The following is a 22209-nucleotide window of genomic DNA, read 5'->3' on the forward strand; positions in this document are numbered from 1 at the left end:
GCTGGCCCAGAGTAGTCGACCGAGGCTGGGGCGAGCCATGGTCTGGTCCCACGCACAGCTTCTTTACCACGCGACTAAAGATAGCCGCGTGGGTACTGCGTCTTCATACGATATTAAGGGGTACCCCTGTTTTAGGGTACTGACAGGTCCGCTCCTGTAATTTATATATCTTAAATTGCAGAGCAAGTGTAGGATAAAATGAACATAGCTGGATACACATGATTTAACTAAACCATGGAAAAGCAAACTAAGCCCCCCGACCCCTAGGAGGGAGCAAGTGTAGGATAAAATGTACATAGCTGGATACACATGATTTAACTAAAACGTGGAAAAGCAAACTAAGCCCCTCCCCCTCCCCCCCCCCCCCCCCCGCCCCTAGAAGGGTATTGCATCAACGACTTTAGCTTTGACTCTGGTTTTTTTAGGAGCAGTTTCCTCCTTATTTTTAGGAAGAACCTTCAGAGGAGCACTCTATTTGGTTGGAAACACAACCTCTATTTTTAACGGGGAGGGAGGACAAGAGCCAGAGAAGGCTTTTAGGGGTTCCTGACTTTGCTCCATTTTTAGGGCCATTTTTAGGGACAACTCATTTCTATTTTTATAGAGAATCCAATAGAGGAGCCTCTCGTTTGTTAGATTTTTTAGAGAAGCCTTTAAAAAAGCCGCATCGAAGAGAGCCTAAGCTGGTTTTAAGGATATATATAGCCTGCATAGACAAACCAAGGTCTACAGGGACCAGGTAAAAGATAAAAATGTTTGTTTTTTATATAGAAATGTTAGAACTAATATTGTTTAGTGAGACGGTAGCTTGTAGTTACAAAATAATTGAAAAGTCATGCTAAAATTATACAGAATTTAGCACCAACGAAATAAAAACAAAAAATAATCTCGCGCCAGGTAGGGGTCGAACCTACGACCTTCTGCTTAGGAAGCAGACGCTCTATCCACTGAGCTACAGGCGCTTTTTGTTATTGTCGCTTAGCAAACATATTTGTATCCTCTGCGTTTCTGTCGCCTTTTGTGGTACATGTACCAGTTTACTTGACAGTTTATTCCCCCCTCTTCATTGCTGAACAGGAAACGAATGCTGTGCAGTAAGCCAGTAACAACACAAAAATGGCAAGAAGTTCAAAAACCTGGATCATTTGCTTAGCCTGTAAGGTTTCAGCATCAAAATAAAAAAACACTCGCAAAAAGAAGGGTAAACGGGGATCTCAACAAAGAAACTTAAAGAAGTTGTGTAAAGTTATGCATTTAGCTCATTTTTTCGAATACATCAAGAAAAGGACATTCTGCATCTTTTTTCAGGAAACCAACATGTTCTGTACAGATGTCACAAAAGAGTACATATCTGCTAACATTTTCTGTTTTTTCTTGCATGCATAGGCTATTCGAACAACGATGCTCCCCATGAGTTTCTTTTAATTAAAAGAACATCCTTATGATGACAGTCCAAACGGATGGCTTGACATGGAGTTGCTCGTACATGTATGCAGAGGACCAAATATGGCATTCCATTTCTCTGTGCTTTTCGTCAACTCCTGTAATCAAACTGTAACCCATGACACACAAGACATTGTTCAGATTCGCTTGCAGATTTTTTTTCGTCTGGGAAGTAAGTTACCTCACCTCAGGGTCATTTATGTTTTTCCTTGTCAAGCGCAATTTCGACAAGCTGAATATTCCCCTGAAGTAAAGCAGCCTTACATGGCGGTAGGAAGGAGAAACCATCCAGCAGTTTCAAACACTTCAAACCCCACTTGACCATCAAAAACTCAATCAGATGATGACCACTGCATAGACAAATCCAACTGATTTATCAGGAATGGTGTTTGCCACACTTCTTCCAAGTGGAACAAGGATGAAATGATTTGTTAATACCTGCGGTTGTGGTATGTGGTTATGAAAACCGCCCCAGAAGAATTTTCGAGAAGAAAGGTCACCGTCGCGAACAGATCATCGAAATCTTGCCAAAATAGAGACAGTGGTATGTCAGTTCACCAATAGCAATGGGTAGGTAGTCAGTAAATGAACAGGCCGCAAAATGATCATCCACATTTAAGAATTACTAAATAACAGTAATAGACTGGACACAGTAGAGTAGAATGGTAGCTCACTTGCTGAGTCGTAAAGTACATCAGCTCCAAGAATAATGTCAGGATGTAAATCAAATACCGATTCATCCCAGTCTCCCCATGTAAGTCCCGAAACCTGCGCAGTTATGGGATAATCCTAAGCTCTCTGAATTCAATAGGATGCAACATGTAAAGCTCTGTACGTGAAATCAAAACCATACAGTACAATTGGCGTCATTGAGAGCACATATGCTTCTGATGTTGTTCAGTACCTACAGTCAGTAAAAACAAGAAGGAAATCAACCATACTGAAAATCTCTGACAACGATCAAACGATAAGGATTCCAAAGACGGATTGGAACTCACTTCTGCATTCTGCGCAATGTCTGTTAGTGTTACATCTGCCCCAACCTTTGCAGCTACTAATCCTGGCAGTGAGGTCCCAGCACCAAGCTGCAAAAAATGATACATGCAAATTAGATAAGAGTGTAACTGTAGCATTGTCCTGTGAAACAATAATGTGCGTGCAGAGGAATGCAGGATTCCACAAAGAGATGATTTCCGGCCTCCTCGGACATGGAGAATGATACCAAGGCCTTAGGACACACGAGCAAGCACTCCTGTTGACCGAAGGTTGTTCGGTGAACTGGCATATTCAAGTGGCCACAGTAGCAAGTGTACCACATTGGTGATTGGTGGATGAGAAATTGAACGAACACAAATATGAGAACGAGTAGTACCTCAACAACTCTGGAAGCAGAGAACCGTGATCTGTGCTGCCACACATACTCGGCAAGGATGACACTGCATGGCCAGACAAACATGCCGTAGTCCTCCTGGATGTTCTGTGCTATGTAGAATGTAAACCCAACCAAAAGAAAATCAGGAAACAAGAGCACAGCAGCAGAGCCATGAGGGCGAAAATCCAAACCACTGGCTCGTGCTTCATGTAGCACCGCACCACGACGTAGCAAACGCCTTGGCGGCAATCTATCAAGCACTTCCTCGGCGTTCCATCAGGCAGCAGCATGGCAACTTCCGCCTTGACGCGCCAGATGTTTCAAAGACGCTGCAACGACTGCCCCGGCGAAACGCCCGGACCCGGGTCGTAGCAACCAGCGTATGAGTAGAGCAGTGGTTCAATCCTACGCGAGCGTGCAGTGGGGAGGTAGGAGCTGGCTGGCACGGATGCGTGCGCGTACCTCGACGATGTCCACGCGGAGGTCGTGGTGGCGCTCAGACGCGCTGCCGCCGAAGTAGTGCCGGGACAAGGTGGTCATACGCGCGGGGACGACGGCAGCGGCCCGCCCACCGGAGCCGCCGCCTTCCATCCCGACGGGCTCTGGCCTGTGCGTGTCGCCGCAACAGAGAGCAAGGACGACGATGCAGACGATTGCAGAGCAGAGTTCACTGCTTTTCGTATATGTATAACAATATAAATTCGGGATGATATCCGGTGCATATCAGGGCTGTGCACATAGAATCCTAGCCTTGAAAATTAAATTTAACTAAACTTGATTGCCATCAAATTCCTAACGAAAGTTCCGCTGTGAATCCCATCTTTTCATGCTTCATGCGGCCAGGAAACTCACACCCAGCTGTAAACGCAGCGGAGCGGGCTTCAAATCATAGGCAGATGCCATCACCAAAACATTCGAGGAACAAGTCTTTTACGGACTGTTTGGTTGATGGCTAATTACGCCATATCTTGCATAAAGTTACTCATTCGGATCGAAAAACTAATCTTAGATTGAAAAGTTAGGCAAAGTGAGTTAATTACGCCACATATTATATAAAGTTACTTTTTCGGATCGAAGAACTAATCTTAGATAGAAAAGTTAGGTAAAATGAGACAAGTTAATCAGTAAACAGACCCTTAGTGGCAAACAAATTGCGGCTGTACACTGTTACAACGACAACCAGATGCAACAAAAAGAAAAAAAAAAGAACCTTAAATATATATATATATCAATCAATGCGTCCACATGCAAGAAACATCCTCCATGCTGCCTTATACGGGTATACAAATACCATGGATAAAGTGCAAGCGTGCATAAATATTATACAGACCGGAAATCCACCGAACAAGGGAAATATTACATCAACGAGGGCATTAACAAATCAATCGACTTAAATTTCGTTTCCCCAATGATGCGACTTCCAAAGTTCAGCTGTCACATTTCATTTAGATGGACTAAGCTACTGCAGATAATCTAGATATAACAAACCACACTCCTACAGACACGTCTACTCCGGGGGCCAAAGCTTCAAGGAGTCCCATTAACCAGAGCTGCCTTCTTGGAGGTGGTGCTCCCTTGAAGCTGCTGCACTTTGGCACGAGCGAATTGCCGAAGGCAGCATTCACCTGAACTTTGGCTTCTTGGAGGGCGGCGCTCCCTTGAAGCTGCTGCGCTCCGGCGCACGCGACTTGCCGAAGGTCTTTGCCTTGCGGCGCCTCCTCTCCTCCTCGCTGTCCGACTCCGCACCGTGCTCACGGTCCGCGTTGCTTGCCTCACGCTCCAGCTCCTCCCAGGTCTTGCCCTTCTCCTCCTCTGAGTCCTCGTCTGACTCCTCATCGTCATCATCAGATTCCACCAAGGACTCACTGTCAGAGTCATCATCTTCTGACTCGGATTCGGGCTCAGCGTCTGAAGGCACATAGCCTTGGTCTGATTCCTCTGTGTCCTCAGTCTCTGAGTCACTCGCCTCCATGTTCAGGAACTCCCAGCCGCCATCGTCAATGAACTTCTGAGGATCATCGATTATAGTTTTCAGGATAGGGCGCCAGTTCAGATTCAGCCTGCTCTCATAGTACTTGAGGTCAGTTGTGTCCAGCCATTCCTTTATCGCGTCAAGCGATGCTGAAGGGATGGAGTCAATGCGGAGAACGTCTTTCTTGAAATCCTTGAACACGATAGCCATGTCGAAGTTCTTTGTCCCAAAGCCCACCCTCTCCAGGTTAACAATCTCTATCTCGCTCAGGCTCACCACAAGGAAGGGGGTCTCAATCAGCTCAACCAAACATGTAGAAGTTGGAATAATGAAAGCAGAAGCTTTATATGGGACACCATGGAACCCAAGCTCTCTAAGGGGGACATCAAACTCCAGGTCAAGCCCCTTGAACTGTGGTTGCGACCAGTGGTCGTTAACCTTGTTCACAAAGTTCTGGAAATCCATGTTTATTCTGTTCTTCCTATCCCTCTCACGCTGCTCTTCTTCAATCTCATCAGGATCAAGTGCCGATCTTCTACTGCCCCCAAGCGTCTGTACAACATCCATAACTTCAACATAGAACTGAACATCCTTTGTCTTCTTGTTTCCAACCATGATATGGTTGTGCAAATGGAAGTGAAGGAGAGTAATCATTTCTTTCTCTGCAGGCTGGAAAAAGGCATGCTTTATATTTCCAAACATGATGTCCACACGCTCATCAGACCTTGAAGTAGAATATCTGAAACCATTGAAATGAGCCTCAAGATTTCCTGTGAGCTTCCTCCCACGACCACCAAATGCAGGTCGTATCCACACATCAGAAAGCCTCATCATCTTCATTCTGTTGCTTCCAATCTGAAGTTTCTCCTGGGTAACAAGAGTTGCCCTTTCAGCTCTCTCTGACTCCCTTGATGCCACTTGCCTCCTCAATGTTTTGATCTGCTGAACAACTTCACTGCTATGCCGTGGATCTTTTGAGCGGAATGTAATTTCTTTCAGATAGATAGCACCTTGAGAATTAAACTTGCTATCATTTGAGAATGGCATGCCAGGCACATTGAAGAAGATACGGATAGTGCAGGTGCGGTTGTCCTGGTGACTTGTCACACTCTTGACAGTAGAAACATGGAAAGGAACCATACTACCATAAATAGGTAAGAGGACAGCTTCATTCTTCTGATCTACTTGGATCACCAAATCTCTTACAAATGGTACATCATTAACATTCTTATATGCAACAAGCTCATTTGAAGCCCTCGCAGGACCACGTCCGTCACCAGATCCAGTACCAACCCCAGCAAGCCTTCTAGCAGTCTCTTCATTCTTCTGGCGAGCAAGTTCAGCCTGGTGCTGTCTCCTGAGCTCTTCCTTCGACATCTCCTGGTTGTCTGACCTGAGAGTTGCCTTGGTTGGCATAACATCTATGGTCTTCGACTTTATCTTAACCTCAGCAGCAACAGCATCATCATCTTCGTTGAACGAATAAGCAACATCTTTGAATGCCTTGGAGCAGGGTGCTGTTAAGATCTCATGTCCTCTTTCATTGACTAAAACTGTATCAGCTAATAATAGTGAAAACTGCTTTGTCTTCTCACTGGTTGTTTCTGCCTGGATGTTATGCAAACCAAGGGATACATTAAAAACCATTCCCTTTTTTATCCTACGATCATTCTTGGCATTCAGATTTAAGCCAGATTCTCGGAATTCAAGGCCTATTCCAGTTCCAGCTGACTTTGTTAGATTAGGAAGAAGTTCAGGTGCATCCCTCTCAATCACAGCCACTGCAGCTTGATAAACTGCACTCATCTGATTGCCTGGTTTCACTTGTTGAATAGCAGCTTCATGAGCTTTCCTAAGGGTCTCATATGCTTTATTCTGTGTAGGGGTAGCGTCGATAAGATATGTCCGAGCAACATTTGAGCAATAGCTACTGTATTTGGAACCAATTGCACAGATGATAATACTTGCTGAATCATAATACAGGTACTCGTCATTGCTAGACGCACCAGGCTTTAGATCAAACTTACCCCCACTTTGAAAGACTGGAGGGTAGCATATATCAACATTATCAGGCTTCAATTTCACCTTGACCTTTAGTGGGTCCAGAATAGCCTTCTCTGCGTCATCCATCAACGATGAGTGTGAGACTTCCTTCTCCTCATCGATAACCTTCTCCAACTTAGGAATCACAAAATTTTTCAGAACGGATGAAGTTAAGTAAGCAGCCTTCTTCACACATGTGATCTCTGTGGTGTCCTTCACAGCAAAGAGCTCAGAGAAGCCGTTTGTTACATCAACGAGTCGTAGGCCTGATCCAGATAATTTTTTTATCCATGTTTCAAGAAGCTTACCCTCAGGTGCCTCTTTGGCTATGTGTCCAACAACTGGCTTATCTGATTTTGATTGATTACGAGCAGCATGCACTATGTCATCCATCAAGTCAGCACCATCACTATTCTTGGTTTTCACATGCAACACAATGTCAACACCAACAGCCTCGTTTGCAGCCTTCTTGAGGGTCCCAATAAGATTTCCTTTCTTCTGACTGCTTAAAACATGTATTTGCTTGTGCATGAAAACAATTATTGTTTCTGGAAATTCATATCCAAGTAACCAAATATCCAGGGCTGATGATTTCAAATAACGGAGATCATCAGAAGGAGGTGGGGTAGCAATTGCAATAGCATCAGACGAGCCCCAAAGATCAGACTTGTGCTCCTTCCAATGGTCATAGAATACCTTCAGCCGCTTACTAAAATTCTCTATATTAATTGCATAGGCGCCAGATCCCCCTTTGGCATCACCATTATCAGCCATATTTGTCAATAAACTAACATTAACCAATGCAACTGCAAAAGAATTGATCCGAAGTTAGAAACAAGAAAATCACAAGGTTATCCTAACAGTAAGACATGAAAGTGTCAGCATTAGGAAATGCTTGAAAACGAAACAAATACTGTAGAGGCAAATACGAGTAAGGTAAAGCGCTCTCTGAATAGTTAATGCATCTAGGGGTTGTAGACGAGTAGCGCTAACAGAGAAAATTTTAGGTGAATCCTGAAAATGCGACTTTGGTTCGAAGGATCATGATGCAAGCTTTCTGCATAGTTATTAAAGCGTCCTTAAGGCGACGCTTAGGCGACGCCTAAGCGCCAAGGCGAGCGCAAGGCGTCCACGTCGCCTTACCAGGAGGAACAGGGCGTCCGATTTAGCCTCTATGGCGTCGCCCCGCCGCCTTGGAGAGGCATAAGGCGATGAGAAGCGGACACCTTAGGGTGTTTAGGGATGGACTAAGGTGGATCTGACCTGAGCCGCTGATCGATTGAGCTCTAGAAGTGGTGGCGGCTCTGGTTCCTGGCTGCTGGCTCTTGGCTCCTGGCGACGGTGCCTCCTCCCCTGCGCCGGCGAGGTCCCCTGTTGGCTCCTGGCGCGCGACCTCCCCTCCTCCCTCCCTCTAAGGCAGCTACAGGGTGAGGGTTGCAGCTGAGGGACGGTGACTGGGTAAGGGGTGGCGGCTGCAGGGTGACTGGGTGCGGTGGCTGATTTAGGTCAAGTAGGCTATTAGCTGGGCTGAGTTGGGTCAAGTAGGCTAGCTGGGCCTGGAAACCGGTGGCCCATATAACCTTAACTGTTTTATTTTTTCTTTTCTTTTTTACTTCTCTATTAAACTAATAAATCTATTAGTTATGTATTCATTTTTTCTTAATCTTCAACTACTGTTTATTAGTTATGTTAGATTTTATGCCTATTATATTGGTTTATGTTGAACTTGTTCTCATTTGGTACTATTATCCCTACCTATTTAAGATTATATTTCTATATATTCCTATATTTATATATTAGTAAGGCTTCGCCTCGGCTTACGTCTTACCGCTTAAAAGGTAAAAATGGGTATATTGGGGAGTTGTTCTCAAATGCTTCGAGTCAAGAACAAGGCAACACAAGATGTTAAACGTTAATGCCCTTCGTCCTTCGAAACATTATTTCCCTTAGGATATAATGATCTTCAGACGAAGGTTATGAAGGATGTATCTTCATCATCATGGTATAAGAAAATGAAAGGCGAAACATATGAAATATATGAAACATGAAAGATAACATAAATAAGCATATAATGTCATTCACACGTCTTTATTATATGAAATTGAATACTTAAATACAATATTTAATTACATTTATACCTTCGGCTTGGCAGAAGGCAAAAATTCAAGTGTTGCGCACGAGCGAATACAAGATCGCGTGAACAGTACAGGGGTATTGTTCATCTATTTATAGGCACAGGACGCAGCCTATGAGAAATTACATTCATGTCCTTTACAAAGGTTTACAATCATAATACAAGTTATCACGGGCTGATTGGTCATTTCATTTTTAAGTCGGTGCATTTGGAAATGTACTCCGAAGCCCTTTGATTGATAGCTTCGGCTTTGTGCCAGTCTTCCGAAGGTGTTTCTTCTTATGGGACCTTCGGCGACGAAGTAGGCCCCCAACAGTAGCCCCTTCACGGTGCTAGATCGTTTTTCGTAACTAGCTCGACCCGTGAAAAACTCTCAGGCTTCGAAATGCCGAAGGTTCGAAAAACACCTTCCCTTAGCTCGTTGCCGAGAAACGATTTAAATATCCCGAAGTGAAGGGTGGTCCCACCAAGGGTGGTCCCACCATACAACGGGTACGCGTGATCTGGTGATTCAGCTTCTTGGCACCATGGTCCACTGCTCAGCGAGCGCGGGTGACTGTTCAGCGGGTGCGAGTGACTTGATGATTCACCTTCCCACCTGCAGCACTATATAAACAGACGAGTAGTTGTGAAGTTACCACATCATTTACTGCTATTGCACTGTTGTGCTGCCAAAAAAATTTGACCACCGCCGAAGCTTATTCACCGTATTCTCAGTCAAAGGATCACTTTGCTCTAGCTTCGTGAGAAGAGGGAGCTTTGTCAAAAATACTCAACTTCATTAAAACGCAAGAAATTCAATATCAAATGGCCAGAGTGCGCTCAACAGCTAGGGTTACACACGATGGAGAGGAAACCAAAACTACTGAAAGTGAAACTGCTCCAATCTCCAAAGTTATGAGGCGGTCGGGACTAGTTGTGACGGAGGGCGCTCCTGACGAAGGCGCCCCTGTTACTGAAGATGTTGAAGAGGGCGATATTGGTGAAGAAGAAATTGATTATAACACCGCTATGCCATCGAAGCCCAGCCATTTGGATTTTGGGAAGTCAACTGTGTTTGAAGCTGATATGACTATGATGACAAAGTTAGGCTACTTCAGAGAAACCGATAAGGGGTTGATTCGTTTTGGTGGGGAGGAGACTATCCCGAAACCAGAAAATGATGAAGTGGTGGTTTTTAAGAGCTTCTTCAAAGCAGGGTTGATATTTCCTCTGCACGGGATGATTGCAGATGTCTTGGAAAATTTTGAGATTTACCTTCATAAGCTGACCCCTAATGCCATTGTAAGGCTCAGCGTTTACATCTGGGCCCTCCGAAGTCAAGGGGTGGAGCCACTCGTCGAAGCCTTCTGCCGAGTATATGAACTTCACTATCAGACGAAGGCTAGGGAAGACAGACTGCATGAGAACTTTGGCTGCTACAACTTTGCTTATCGCAAAGACATGAAGATGCCAGTGGTCAGCTATCGCACTAAATGGCCGACCGGTTGGAAATCTGAATGGTTTTATGTTAAGATTGATGAGAAAAAGGAGAAGCTAGTGCAGAGCCCGCTGGAGTTAACCTTCGGGCTAACTTGGCCTCAGTGCAACATGACGCCGGGGGCACCATGCCCAGATGCAGTGTATGAGTTTAGAGTTGTATCTGAACACATTGGAACTAGGGACTTAGTTCAAGAATACTTGGCCAACCGAGTATTTCCAACACTGAGGGAATGGGGTATGCCGAAGCTTGAAGGAAAGAAGAAGAAGAATGAACTCGTCCGGCTGCCCTATCATTTCAAGTTCAAGAAACACTTCAAAGAACCCTGCCAGGAATGGTTGGATACAATTGAAGTTATGTGCAATGAGATTTTGGGCAATTATACGAGAAAAGAAGATCAGTTGATGACTGCAGCCTTCGGCACCCGACCGAAGCGAAGATTGAATCAGGTAATGGATGCCCTGAATTTTGAATATCCAGATTATGAGCGATTGAACAAAGGCACCAAAGGGCAGAAAAGAAAAGGAATTGTTAGTGTTGTGGGCAGATAGGCTGCTAGAATGGTGAAAGAAGATGAAGAAATCCTGAAGAAAAGAAAATTGAGCCCTGAGCCGAAGGCAGTTGCTCCGAAGAAAAGGAAAGTTGCGGCTCCGAAGCAGAAGGCGACTGATACGGAAGAAGAAACTCCTTCGACACCTTCTGCTGCCAACTTGGAAGTGAAAGGGAATTAGGCTTACACCTAGTTCCTATATAATTTTGGTGGTTGAATTGCCCGACACAAATCTTTGGACTAACTAGTTTGCCCAAGTGTATAGATTATACAGGTGTAAAAGGTTCACACTCAGCCAATAAAAAGACCAAGTTTTGGATTCAACAAAGGAGCAAAGTGGCAACCGAAGGCTCTCTGGTCTGGGAGCACCGGACTGTCCGGTGTACATCGGACAGTGTCCGGTGCACCACCGGACAGTGTCCGGTGCACCAGAGGACTCCAACGCGAACTCGTCACCTTCGGGAATTTTCCAGGCCGGCGCGCTATAATTCACCGGACTGTCCGGTGTACACCGGACAGTGTCCGGTGCTCCAAGGAAGCGCGGCCTCACTAACTCGCCAGCCTCGGGATTTCACTTCAGCCGCTCCGCTATAATTCACCGGACTGTCCGGTGTGCACCGGACTGTCCGGTGTACCAGCGGAGCAACGGCTATCTCCGCGCCAACGGCTACCTGCAGCGCATTTAATGCGCGCTCTGCGCGCGCAGATGGCAGGCGCGCCCATTCTGGCGCACCGGACAAGGAACAGTAGATGTCCGGTGTGCACCGGACACCCAGGCGGGCCCACAAGTCAGAAGCTCCAACGGCTAGAATCCAACGGCAGTGACGTCGTGGCAGGGGGCACCGGACTGTCCGGTGTGCACCGGACTGTCCGGTGCGCCATCGAGCAGACAGCCTCCCAACGGCCACATTTGGTGGTTGGGGCTATAAATACCCCAACCACCCCACCATTCATTGCATCCAAGTTTTCCACTTCTCAACCACTTACAAGAGCTAGGCATTCAATTCTAGACACACCAAAAGAGATCAAATCCTCTCCCAACTCCACAAAAGCATTAGTGACTAGTGAGAGTGATTTGCCGTGTTCTTTTGAGCTCTTGCGCTTGGATTGCTTCTTTTCTTTCTCACTTGTTCTTGAGATCATAACTCCATTGTAATCAAGGCAAGAGGCACCAATTGTGTGGTGGCCCTTGCGGGGAAGTTTTGTTCCCGGCTTTGATTTGAGAAGAGAAGCTCACTCGATCCGAGGGATCGTTTGAGAGAGGGAAGGGTTGAAAGAGACCCGGCCTTTGTGGCCTCCTCAACGGGGAGTAGGTTTGCAAGAACCGAACCTCGGTGAAACAAATCTCCGTGTCTCACTTGCTTATTCGCTTGGGATTTGTTTTGCGCCCTCTCTCGCGGACTCGTTTCTTTATTACTAACGCTAACCTCGGCTTGTAGTTGTGTTTATATTTGTAAATTTCAGTCTCGCCCTATTCACCCCCCCTCTAGGCGACTTTCAATTGGTATCAGAGCCCGGTGCTTCATTAGAGCCTAACCGCTCGAAGTGATGTCGGGAGATCACGCCAAGAAGGAGATGGAGACCGGCGAAAAGCCCACTACAAGCCACGGGAGCACCTCATCGGAAGAGTCCCGCACCAAGAGGAAGGAGAAAAAGAAGATCTCCTCCAACAAAGGGAAGGAGAAGAAATCTTCTTCTCACCACAAAGAGAAGAAAGAAAAATCTTCTTCCCACAAGCCGCATCGGAGTAAGGACAAGAAGAAAAGAATGAGGAAGGTGGTCTTCTACGAGACCGATTCTTCATCGGCATCCACCTCCGGCTCCGACGCGGCATCCGTCACTTCTAAGCGCCAAGAGCGCAAGAAGTATAGTAAGATTCCCCTACGCTACCCTCGCATTTCCAAACATACACCTTTACTTTCCGTCCCATTAGGCAAACCACCAACTTTTGATGGTGAAGATTACGCTAGGTGGAGCGATTTAATGCGATTTCATCTAACCTCGCTCCACAAAAGCATATGGGATGTTGTTGAGTTTGGTGCACAGGTACCATCCGTAGGGGATGAAGACTATGATGAGGATGAGGTGGCCCAAATCGAGCACTTCAACTCTCAAGCGACAACGATACTCCTCACCTCTTTAAGTAGAGAGGAGTATAACAAAGTGCAAGGGTTGAAGAGCGCCAAGGAGGTTTGGGATGTGCTCAAAACTGCGCACGAAGGAGATGAGCTCACCAAGATCACCAAGCGGGAAACGATCGAGGGGGAGCTCGGTCGGTTCCGGCTTCGCAAAGGAGAGGAGCCACAACACATGTACAACCGGCTCAAAACCTTGGTGAACCAAGTGCGCAACCTCGGGAGCGTAAAGTGGGACGACCACGAAATGGTTAAGGTTATTCTAAGATCTCTTATTTTCCTTAACCCTACTCAAGTTCAATTAATTCGTGGTAATCCTAGATATACTAAAATGACCCCCGAGGAAGTAATCGGGCACTTTGTAAGTTTTGAGTGCATGATCGAAGGCTCGAGGAAAATCAACGAGCTTGACGAACCCACCAAATCTGAAGCTCAACCCGTCGCATTCAAGGCGACAGAAGAAAAGAAGGAGGAGTCTACACCAAGTAGACAACCAATCGACGCCTCCAAGCTTGATAATGAGGAGATGGCGCTCGTCATCAAGAGCTTCCGCCAAATCCTCAAACAAAGGAGGGGGAAAGATTACAAGTCCCGCTCCAAGAAAGTTTGCTACAAGTGTGGTAAGCCCGGTCACTTTATTGCAAAATGTCCATTATCAAGTGACAGTGACAGGGATAACGACAAGAAGGGCAAGAGGAGAGAAAAGAAGAGGTACTACAAAAAGAAGGGCGGCGATGCACATGTTTGTCGGGAATGGGATTCCGATGAAAGCTCAAGCGACTCCTCCGACGACGAGGACGCCGCCAACATCGCCGTCACCAAGGGACTCCTCTTCCCCAACGTCGGCCACAAGTGCCTCATGGCAAAGGACGGCAAAAAGAAGGTAAAATCAAGATCCTCCACTAAATATGAAACCTCTAGTGATGATAATGCTAGTGATGAGGAAGATAATTTGCGTACCCTTTTTGCCAACCTTAACATGGAACAAAAAGAAAAATTAAATGAATTAATTAGTGCTATTCATGAGAAGGATGACCTTTTGGATTCCCAAGAGGATTGTCTTATTAAGGAAAACAAGAAACATGTTAAGGTTAAAAATGCTTATGCTCTAGAAGTAGAAAAATGTGAAAAATTATCTAGTGAGCTAAGCACTTGTCGTGAGATGATTGACAACCTTAGGAATGAAAATGCTAGTTTAAATGCTAAGGTTGATTCACATGTTTGTAATGTTTCAATTCCCAATCCTAGAGATAATAATGATGATCTGCTTGCTAGGATTGAAGAATTAAACATTTCTCTTGCTAGCCTTAGAAATGAAAATGAAAACTTGCTTGCTAAGGCTAAAGATTTGGATGTTTGCAAAGTTACAATTTCCGACCTTAGAAGTAAAAATGAAATATTGCATGCTAAGGTTGTAGAACTAAAATCTTGCAAACCCTCTACATCTACCGTTGAGCACACTTCTATTTGCACTAGATGTAGAGATGTTAACATTGATGCTATTCATGATCATATGGCTTTAATTAAACAACAAAATGATCATATAGCAAAACTAGATGCTAAAATTGCCGAGCACAACTTAGAAAATGAGAAATTTAAATTTGCTCGTAGCATGCTTTATAATGGGAGACGCCCGGGCATCAAGGATGGCATTGGCTTCCATAAGGGAGACAATGTCAAACTTAGTGCCCCTCCTAAAAGATTGTCTAATTTTGTTAAGGGCAAGGCTCCCATGCCTCAGGATAACGAGGGTTACATTTTATACCCTGCCGGTTATCCCGAGAGCAAAATTAGGAGAATTCATTCTAGGAAGTCTCACTCTGGCCCTAATCATGCTTTTATGTATAAGGGTGAGACATCTAGCTCTAGGCAACCAACCCATGCTAAGTTGCCTAGAAAGAAAACTCCTAGTGCATCAAATGATCATGATATTTCATTTAAAACTTTTGATGCATCTTATGTTTTGACTAACAAATCCGGCAAGGTAGTTGCCAAATATGTTGGGGGCAAGCACAAGGGGTCAAAGACTTGTGTTGGGTACCCAAAGTTCTTGTGTCTAATGCCAAAGGACCCAAAACCATTTGGGTACCTAAAGTCAAGAACTAAACTTGTTTTGTAGGTTTATGCATCCGGGGGCTCAAGTTGGATACTCGACAGCGGATGCACGAACCACATGACTGGGGAGAAAAGGATGTTCTCCTCATATGAGAAAAACCAAGATCCCCAAAGAGCGATCACATTCGGGGATGGAAATCAAGGTTTGGTCAAAGGTTTGGGAAAGATTGCTATATCTCCTGACCATTCCATTTCCAATGTTTTTCTTGTTGATTCTTTAGATTACAACTTGCTTTCTGTTTCTCAATTATGTCAAATGGGCTACAACTGTCTATTCACTGATGTAGGTGTCACTGTCTTTAGAAGAAGTGATGATTCAATAGCATTTAAGGGAGTATTAGAGGGTCAGCTATACTTAGTAGATTTTGATAGAGCTGAACTCGACACTTGCTTAATTGCTAAGACTAACATGGGTTGGCTCTGGCATCGCCGACTAGCCCATGTTGGGATGAAGAATCTTCACAAGCTTCTAAAGGGAGAACACATTTTAGGATTAACAAATGTTCATTTTGAGAAAGATAGGATTTGTAGTGCATGCCAAGCAGGGAAGCAAGTTGGCACTCATCATCCGCATAAGAACATAATGACGACCGACAGGCCACTGGAGCTCCTACACATGGATCTATTTGGCCCGATCGCTTACATAAGCATCGGCGGGAGTAAGTACTGTCTAGTTATTGTGGATGATTATTCTCGCTTCACTTGGGTATTCTTTTTACAGGAAAAATCTCAAACCCAAGAGACCTTAAAGGGATTCTTGAGACGGGCTCAAAATGAGTTCGGCTTAAGGATCAAGAAAATAAGAAGCGACAACGGGACGGGGTTCAAGAACTCTCAAATTGAAGGCTTTCTTGAGGAGGAGGGTATCAAGCATGAGTTCTCTTCTCCCTACACACCACAACAAAATGGTGTAGTGGAGAGGAAGAATCGAACTCTATTGGACATGGCAAGGACCATGCTTGATGAATACAAGACTTCGGATCGGTTTTGGGCCGAGGCGGTCAACACCGCCTGCTACGCCATCAACCGGTTATATCTACACCGAATCCTCAAGAAGACATCATACGAACTCCTAACCGGTAAAAAGCCAAATATTTCATATTTTAGAGTTTTTGGTAGCAAATGCTTTATTCTTGTTAAAAGAGGTAGAAAATCTAAGTTTGCTCCTAAAACTGTAGAAGGCTTTTTACTAGGATATGATTCAAACACAAGGGCATATAGAATCTTTAACAAGTCCTCTGGACAAGTTGAATTTTCTTGTGACGTTGTGTTTGATGAGACTAACGGCTCTCAAGTAGAGCAAGTTGATCTTGATGAGATAGGTGATGAAGAGGCTCCGTGCATCGCGCTAAGGAACATGTCCATTGAGGATGTGTGTCCTAAGGAATCCGAAAAGCCTCCAAGTACACAAGATCAACCATCCTCCTCCACGCAAGCATCTCCACCAACTCAAAATGAGGATGAGGCTCAAGTTGATGAAGAAGAAAATCAATCAAATGAGCCACCTCAAGATGACGGCATAGATCAAGGGGGAGATGCAAATGATCAAGAAAAGGAGGATGAGCAAGAACAAAGACCGCCACACCCAAGAGTCCACCAAGCAATCCAACGAGATCACCCCGTCGACACCATCCTCGGCGATATTCATAAGGGGGTAACCACTAGATCTCGTGTTGCTCATTTTTGTGAACATTACTCGTTTGTTTCCTCTATTGAGCCACACAGGGTAGAGGAAGCACTCCAAGATTCGGATTGGGTAGTGGCGATGCAAGAGGAGCTCAACAACTTCACTAGAAATGAGGTATGGCATTTAGTTCCACGTCCTAACCAAAATGTTGTAGGAACCAAATGGGTCTTCCGCAACAAGCAAGATGAGCATGGTGTGGTGACAAGGAACAAAGCTCGACTTGTGGCCAAGGGATACTCCCAAGTCGAAGGTTTGGATTTCGGTGAAACCTATGCACCCGTAGCTAGGCTTGAGTCAATTCGCATTTTATTAGCCTATGCTACTTACCATGGCTTTAAGCTTTATCAAATGGACGTGAAAAGTGCCTTCCTCAATGGACCAATCAAGGAAGAGGTCTATGTTGAGCAACCTCCCGGCTTTGAAGACAGTGAGTACCCTAACCATGTCTATAAGCTCTCTAAGGCGCTTTATGGGCTCAAGCAAGCCCCAAGAGCATGGTATGAATGCCTTAGAGATTTCCTTATTGCTAATGGCTTCAAAGTCGGTAAAGCCGATCCTACACTCTTTACTAAAACTCTTGAAAATGACTTGTTTGTATGCCAAATTTATGTTGATGATATTATATTTGGGTCTACTAACGAGTCTACTTGTGAAGAATTTAGTAGGATTATGACACAGAAATTCGAGATGTCTATGATGGGGGAGTTGAAGTATTTCTTAGGATTCCAAGTAAAGCAACTCCAAGAGGGCACCTTCATTAGCCAAATGAAGTATACACAAGACATTCTCAACAAGTTTGGGATGAAGGATGCCAAACCCATCAAAACACCCATGGGAACCTGTCGGTGTTTTGGGTCCGACCGCACACCCGGGGTTGCCCCTCAAGGTGTTTTTAGGAGTAGGACGGTGTCAACGACTGTAGCAAAATGGTTCGTGCCGATCGCACGAGGGACAATGGACAAGATTTGCAGGTTCGGGCCGCTTAGAAGTGCGTAACACCCTACGTCCTAGTGAGTATATGAGCGTGGTTACAAGAGGGCTCTCTGGTTAGAGGGCGCAGAGAGTTTACGTGGGTGGCTAAGTAAACAGGGTCGATCGTTCTGAAGGGGTGCCCCCTAGGCCTTATATACTCGACCGTAGGGCAGTACACATGGATATGATAACAACAAGTAGCTAAAAGGTAGTGAACCTCTTGAGTTTATCCCTACGTAACCCTCGCCGACTTATCCTCGCATGGCTCCGTTGCATGGGGGCTTCAGCGCGGGAAAGTCGGGCCTCTGTTGCGATTTACTCGTTCGACGATGTGGGTCGTCCGGGTTTGCACCAATCTGGTCTCACGTCTTCTCTTCTTTGTTGGTTGTCTTTCCCCAGGCCCACGAAAGAATGACCTTACGAATTATTGGGCCCTCGGGCCTTTCGTGAGGCCTTTTACTTCTTTAGTGGACCCAGGGGATATCTATCCCCCACAAGCCCCCGATCTTTGGGTTGATTTAGAGGTAATCTACTCAAAGATCCAAGGTCCAAAAAATAACTTCCTGTTGCCTACTCTTGCTCTGATCACTCGTTCGACCGAAGTTTAGTTCTGTGCTTGTGCCTTAGAGGTCGGCATTTTGGATTATAAGATTCTGGACTTCATTGGGTGCACCGGAGGTGCACCCAATGGGTGTAGCCCCCGACCTTTGAGTAGATTTTAGAAGATAATCCACTCGAAGGTCTTTCCCAGGAACTATCTCCATTTGCGCTCCTGCATCTCGGTTGAGGATGGGTCTTTTTAATCTTGTCCCACGCCTTAGAAGTCGGCACTATCTTGGTTTGGAATGATAATCCATGGGGTGCACCGGAGGTGCACCCAATGGGTGTAGCCCCCGACCTTCAAATGGATTTTTTAAGGATAATCCATTCGAAGGTCTTCCTTTCGTTTGTGGAAACTGGCATGAAGCTATTTTGCATTATGCTTTGGAGGTCAGCATTATGTCATCAATATTTTGCTGCAGAGGTCAGCGTATATTTTGTCTTTAGCAGCCGAGTTTGCAATCCATCCATATCTTGCTAAGTGGTGCAATTTATTTGCTTCTGCGATTGATTAGACGTTTGACGGACGTTCTCTGTCTAGTCTTCACGTCGCTTCTGTCGGCCATATCTTGTACTTTGCTGGCTATATTTGGCTTTCCTCTGATCCTTACTGATATCTCGTTTTTGTCTTGAGGTATTCACTGCATGCCCTGCACGAATGTGACCGTTTTGAAAAATATACTGATAATTCCTGGGCGTCCCCCCCCAATGGGTGTGGGCAAGGGACGGCTTGGTACGCTGAGTGTTTTAGCCGGCTGCTTCTGAGTAGTAATGCGATGGGACGGCTAGTGTAATCATATCCTTTGCACTGTTGACTGGAGTCCCAATGGGTGTAGTGTTGCATGAAACGGCGTCCGCCGTCTGGCGTGTCTTCAGATGGGTGGGAGTGCTTATTGAATGCCTTGCGACTGTTCAGTGACCGCAGTTGGAAGTGAGCGGTTGCCTTTCCCTTCTATAAATAACCCCTTTGCTTCTCTGGTTTTTTCACATCTCTTCGCTGCTCTTTACTGCCTTCTTCTCCTCCCTTCTGTCTGCTTCCACCATGGGCAAGAACAACAAGCGCAAGCGTGAGCCAACTCCTCCATCGGAGGAGTTTGGTGACTCGGAATACTCAGAAGAGGAGTTCTCCTCTGAGTCCAAGGGGTCTCCGGCTCCCATTCCCCTGCGTGACTCAGACGACTCCCAGGGGCTTGCGGCGGAGGTCTGGACGTACATCCGGGCCGTCGAGCGCTCCGGGCTCGAGGGCTCGGATGAGTCTGAGTTCTCCTCGGACGAGGAGGACTCGGACGGCAGCGAGGACGAGGATGACGACGACGACGACGGCGACGACGACGACGGTGGCGACGGCGACGGTGATGGCGGCGACGACGGCGGAGGCAGCGGCGGCAAGGGCGGCACCAGCGTGGGCAGCACCGGAGGCGGCGGCGGCAAGGGCAGCGGCTAAACGCCACTGGTCTTTAGATATTAGTATAGTTAGAATAATGTAGTAGTAATATAGAGTAGTATAGTGTAGTTTAGTAGTAGTAGTAATGTAGAGTAGAAGTAGGGAAGCACCAACTCGTGAAGAGTTGGTTTGTAAACTGATTAACTTCCCCTTAATGAAGAACTGTCGTTGGCCCCATCTCGATGGTTCGCTTTCTCTGATTGTTGAACTGGTTCTTTTGATATTGTAGATGAATAACTTGCGCATCACATTGACGCTTCCAGAAGTAGCTGCCGAGTAATATTGTAGTCGGTATCAGCGTTTTTAGAAGCAACGCCGAGCGATTGAAGGTTGACATCAGCGTTTTAGAAGTAACACCGAGCAATCGAACACGAGATCGGCGTTTTAGAGGCCACGTCGAGTGACTGAGGGTCGGCGTCGACATTTTAGAAGTAATGCCGAGCAGTGGAATATAAGTTTAGCGTTTTAGAGGCAACGCCGAGTGATTGGAGGTCGTCGTCGGCATTTTAGAAGTAATGTCGAGTGATAGAATACAGGGTCAGCGTTTTAGAGGCAACACTGAGTGATTCGAAGGTCGGCGTCGGCATTTTAGAAGTAATGCCGAGCAGTAGAATACAAGTTTAGCGTTTTAGAGGCAACGCCGAGTGATTGGAGGTCGGCGTCGGCATTTTAGAAGTAATGCCGAGCGATTGAATACGGGGTCAGCATTTTAGAAGCAACGCTGAGTAATTCGAAGGTCGGCGTCGGCATTTTAGAAGTAATGTCGAGCAGTAGAATACAAGTTTAGCGTTTTAGAGGCAACGCCGAGTGATTGGAGGTCGGCGTCGGCATTTTAGAAGTAATGCCGAGTGATTGAATATGGGGTCAGCATTTTAGAAGCAACGCTGAGTAATTCGAAGGTCGGCGTCGGCATTTTAGAAGTAATGCCGAGCGATTGAATACGAGGTCAGCATTTTAGAAGCAACGCTGAGTACTAGCCAGCCGTGTGGGTTATTTTGAGGATAATATCCGAGTGGTGAGGTGGCACGCCGACTTTTCCGGAAATAACTGCTGGGTGATGACTGGGCACTTTTTGAAACGGTATCTGGCTCAAGAATATCCCTTAAGAGTTGCGCTTTTAGCCGCCTTTGCTTTCCGTGCCCTAGTTCTTGCATTTCCGCATCTGAATCTTTCTCCGCCACTCACCTCCTACTCTGTTTGCCAGTGAGAAGCAAGATGGCGCCCAAGAGGAAAACTGCGAACTCGTCTGCTGCAGTGATCCCCGCAATCGACCCCAACAGTCAGTTACCCTTCGCAGGTAACCATATGTCTGTTATTTCCGAAGCTGAGCTCCTCCGTCTTGTCTCCATCGGGGTTCTTCCTCCGCGGGAACTCTGTTCTTGGCGGGTTTGCCACGGGACTACTGTCCCAACCGAAGATACCCACGAGTCAGTAGTTTACGCTCCTTTCCTTCTCCGCGGCCTTGGCCTTCCCATCTCTCCTTTTTTCCGTGGCCTCCTCGATTTTTATCACATCAACCTGACTCATTTGAACCCTAATTCCATTCTCCAAATCTCTATTTTCGTTCACCTTTGCGAAGCTTATTTCGGCGTGCTGCCGCATTTCGGTTTATGGAAGTATCTGTATCACTGCCGTCCTGGGATGGCCGGAGGGCAACATCAGTTGGTCGGAGGTGCCAGCTTGGAGATGCGTCGTGGGCGGAAGACCGAGTATCTCGAGATACCCCTCAAAGACAGCATTAAAGGTTGGCGTCTGGAGTGGTTTATAGTTGATAATTATGGAAATTCTCTCCCCTCCCGGCCAGGAAGACAGCCAGACGTTCGTACTCCGAGTTGGACTGAGTCTCCCACGGATCAAGAAGTGGCCGAGGCAGGCGTGTTGCTTACTGAAGTCGGATTACTGAAAGAGAGAGGTCTGACTGCCGAAGCTGTGGTCACAGATTTTGTTTTCAAGAACATTCAGCCGCTGAAAGACAGAGCCTATCCGGCGTATCTGTATCGAGGGCTGGCCGACTCAACCCGAGTTACCAATAGGAGAATTCCTTCTGTTGACTTGGTAAGCCGACTTGAGATGATCCTCAGGGGTAAAGTTTCAAATGTTGGTGCTCCAGTGGCATACTCGGCTTGGAACCTACCTTCTCCCCAAGCTTTCACCCTTTTTGTGTCTAATCCGCCCGTGACTGATAGCAATTTGGGTCTTAGAGCGCGACCCTCTGCTGAAGAGGTCCGTACTTTGGTTGCTTCGCTCGGGGAGATACCTGAT

At 46.0% G+C, this 22209-nt stretch overlaps 2 protein-coding genes and 1 non-coding gene across 9 annotated transcripts; all 3 read right to left on the minus strand.

Annotated features, from left to right (window-relative positions):
- Positions 1 to 889: 889 nt before the first annotated feature.
- Positions 890 to 962, minus strand: TRNAR-CCU (transfer RNA arginine (anticodon CCU)). Its single transcript has one exon. It is a non-coding gene; the product is annotated as a tRNA-Arg (tRNA).
- Positions 963 to 1222: 260 nt separating this feature from the next.
- Positions 1223 to 3721, minus strand: LOC100384399 (uncharacterized). Of its 7 annotated transcripts, XM_020537477.3 has the most exons (9): positions 3278 to 3612; positions 3007 to 3153; positions 2816 to 2920; positions 2442 to 2528; positions 2297 to 2347; positions 2118 to 2211; positions 1882 to 1966; positions 1630 to 1793; positions 1223 to 1552 (listed from the first exon to the last, which is right to left on the minus strand). In XM_020537477.3, the coding sequence occupies exons 2-8, from the start codon at positions 3103 to 3105 to the stop codon at positions 1637 to 1639; spliced, it is 678 nt and encodes a 225-aa protein (XP_020393066.1). In that variant the 5' UTR covers positions 3106 to 3153; positions 3278 to 3612; the 3' UTR covers positions 1223 to 1552; positions 1630 to 1636. The 7 variants fall into 7 exon arrangements, with proteins under 7 accessions (XP_020393066.1, XP_020393065.1, XP_020393064.1 ...); XM_020537476.3 differs by lacking the exon at positions 3007 to 3153 and having other exon boundaries at positions 1223 to 1541; positions 1625 to 1793; positions 3278 to 3721; XM_020537475.3 differs by lacking the exon at positions 3007 to 3153 and having other exon boundaries at positions 1223 to 1541; positions 3278 to 3719.
- A 294-nt stretch (positions 3722 to 4015) lies between these two features.
- Positions 4016 to 8293, minus strand: LOC542546 (global transcription factor C (Spt16)). Its single transcript, NM_001367417.1, has 2 exons — positions 8094 to 8293; positions 4016 to 7636 (listed from the first exon to the last, which is right to left on the minus strand). Exon 2 carries the CDS (start codon positions 7602 to 7604, stop codon positions 4437 to 4439), a length of 3168 nt encoding a protein of 1055 aa, NP_001354346.1. The 5' UTR covers positions 7605 to 7636; positions 8094 to 8293; the 3' UTR covers positions 4016 to 4436.
- Between the last annotated feature and the right edge of the window lie 13916 nt (positions 8294 to 22209).

This window comes from Zea mays, chromosome 5 (assembly GCF_902167145.1).
Source record: "Zea mays cultivar B73 chromosome 5, Zm-B73-REFERENCE-NAM-5.0, whole genome shotgun sequence".
Lineage (NCBI taxonomy): Eukaryota > Viridiplantae > Streptophyta > Magnoliopsida > Poales > Poaceae > Zea > Zea mays.

Coding starts and splice junctions, on each gene's coding strand:
- LOC100384399 (XM_020537476.3), bottom strand. CDS start 3,406: ATGGAAGGCGGCGGCTCCGGTGGGCGGGCCGCTGCCGTCGTCCCCGCG. Junction 2,348..2,441: donor ACATTGCGCAGAATGCAGAA/GTGAGTTCCAAT, acceptor TACTGACTGTAG/GTACTGAACAACATCAGAAG. Junction 1,967..2,117: donor TGTACTTTACGACTCAGCAA/GTGAGCTACCAT, acceptor TATTTTGGCAAG/ATTTCGATGATCTGTTCGCG.
- LOC542546 (NM_001367417.1), bottom strand. CDS start 7,604: ATGGCTGATAATGGTGATGCCAAAGGGGGATCTGGCGCCTATGCAATT.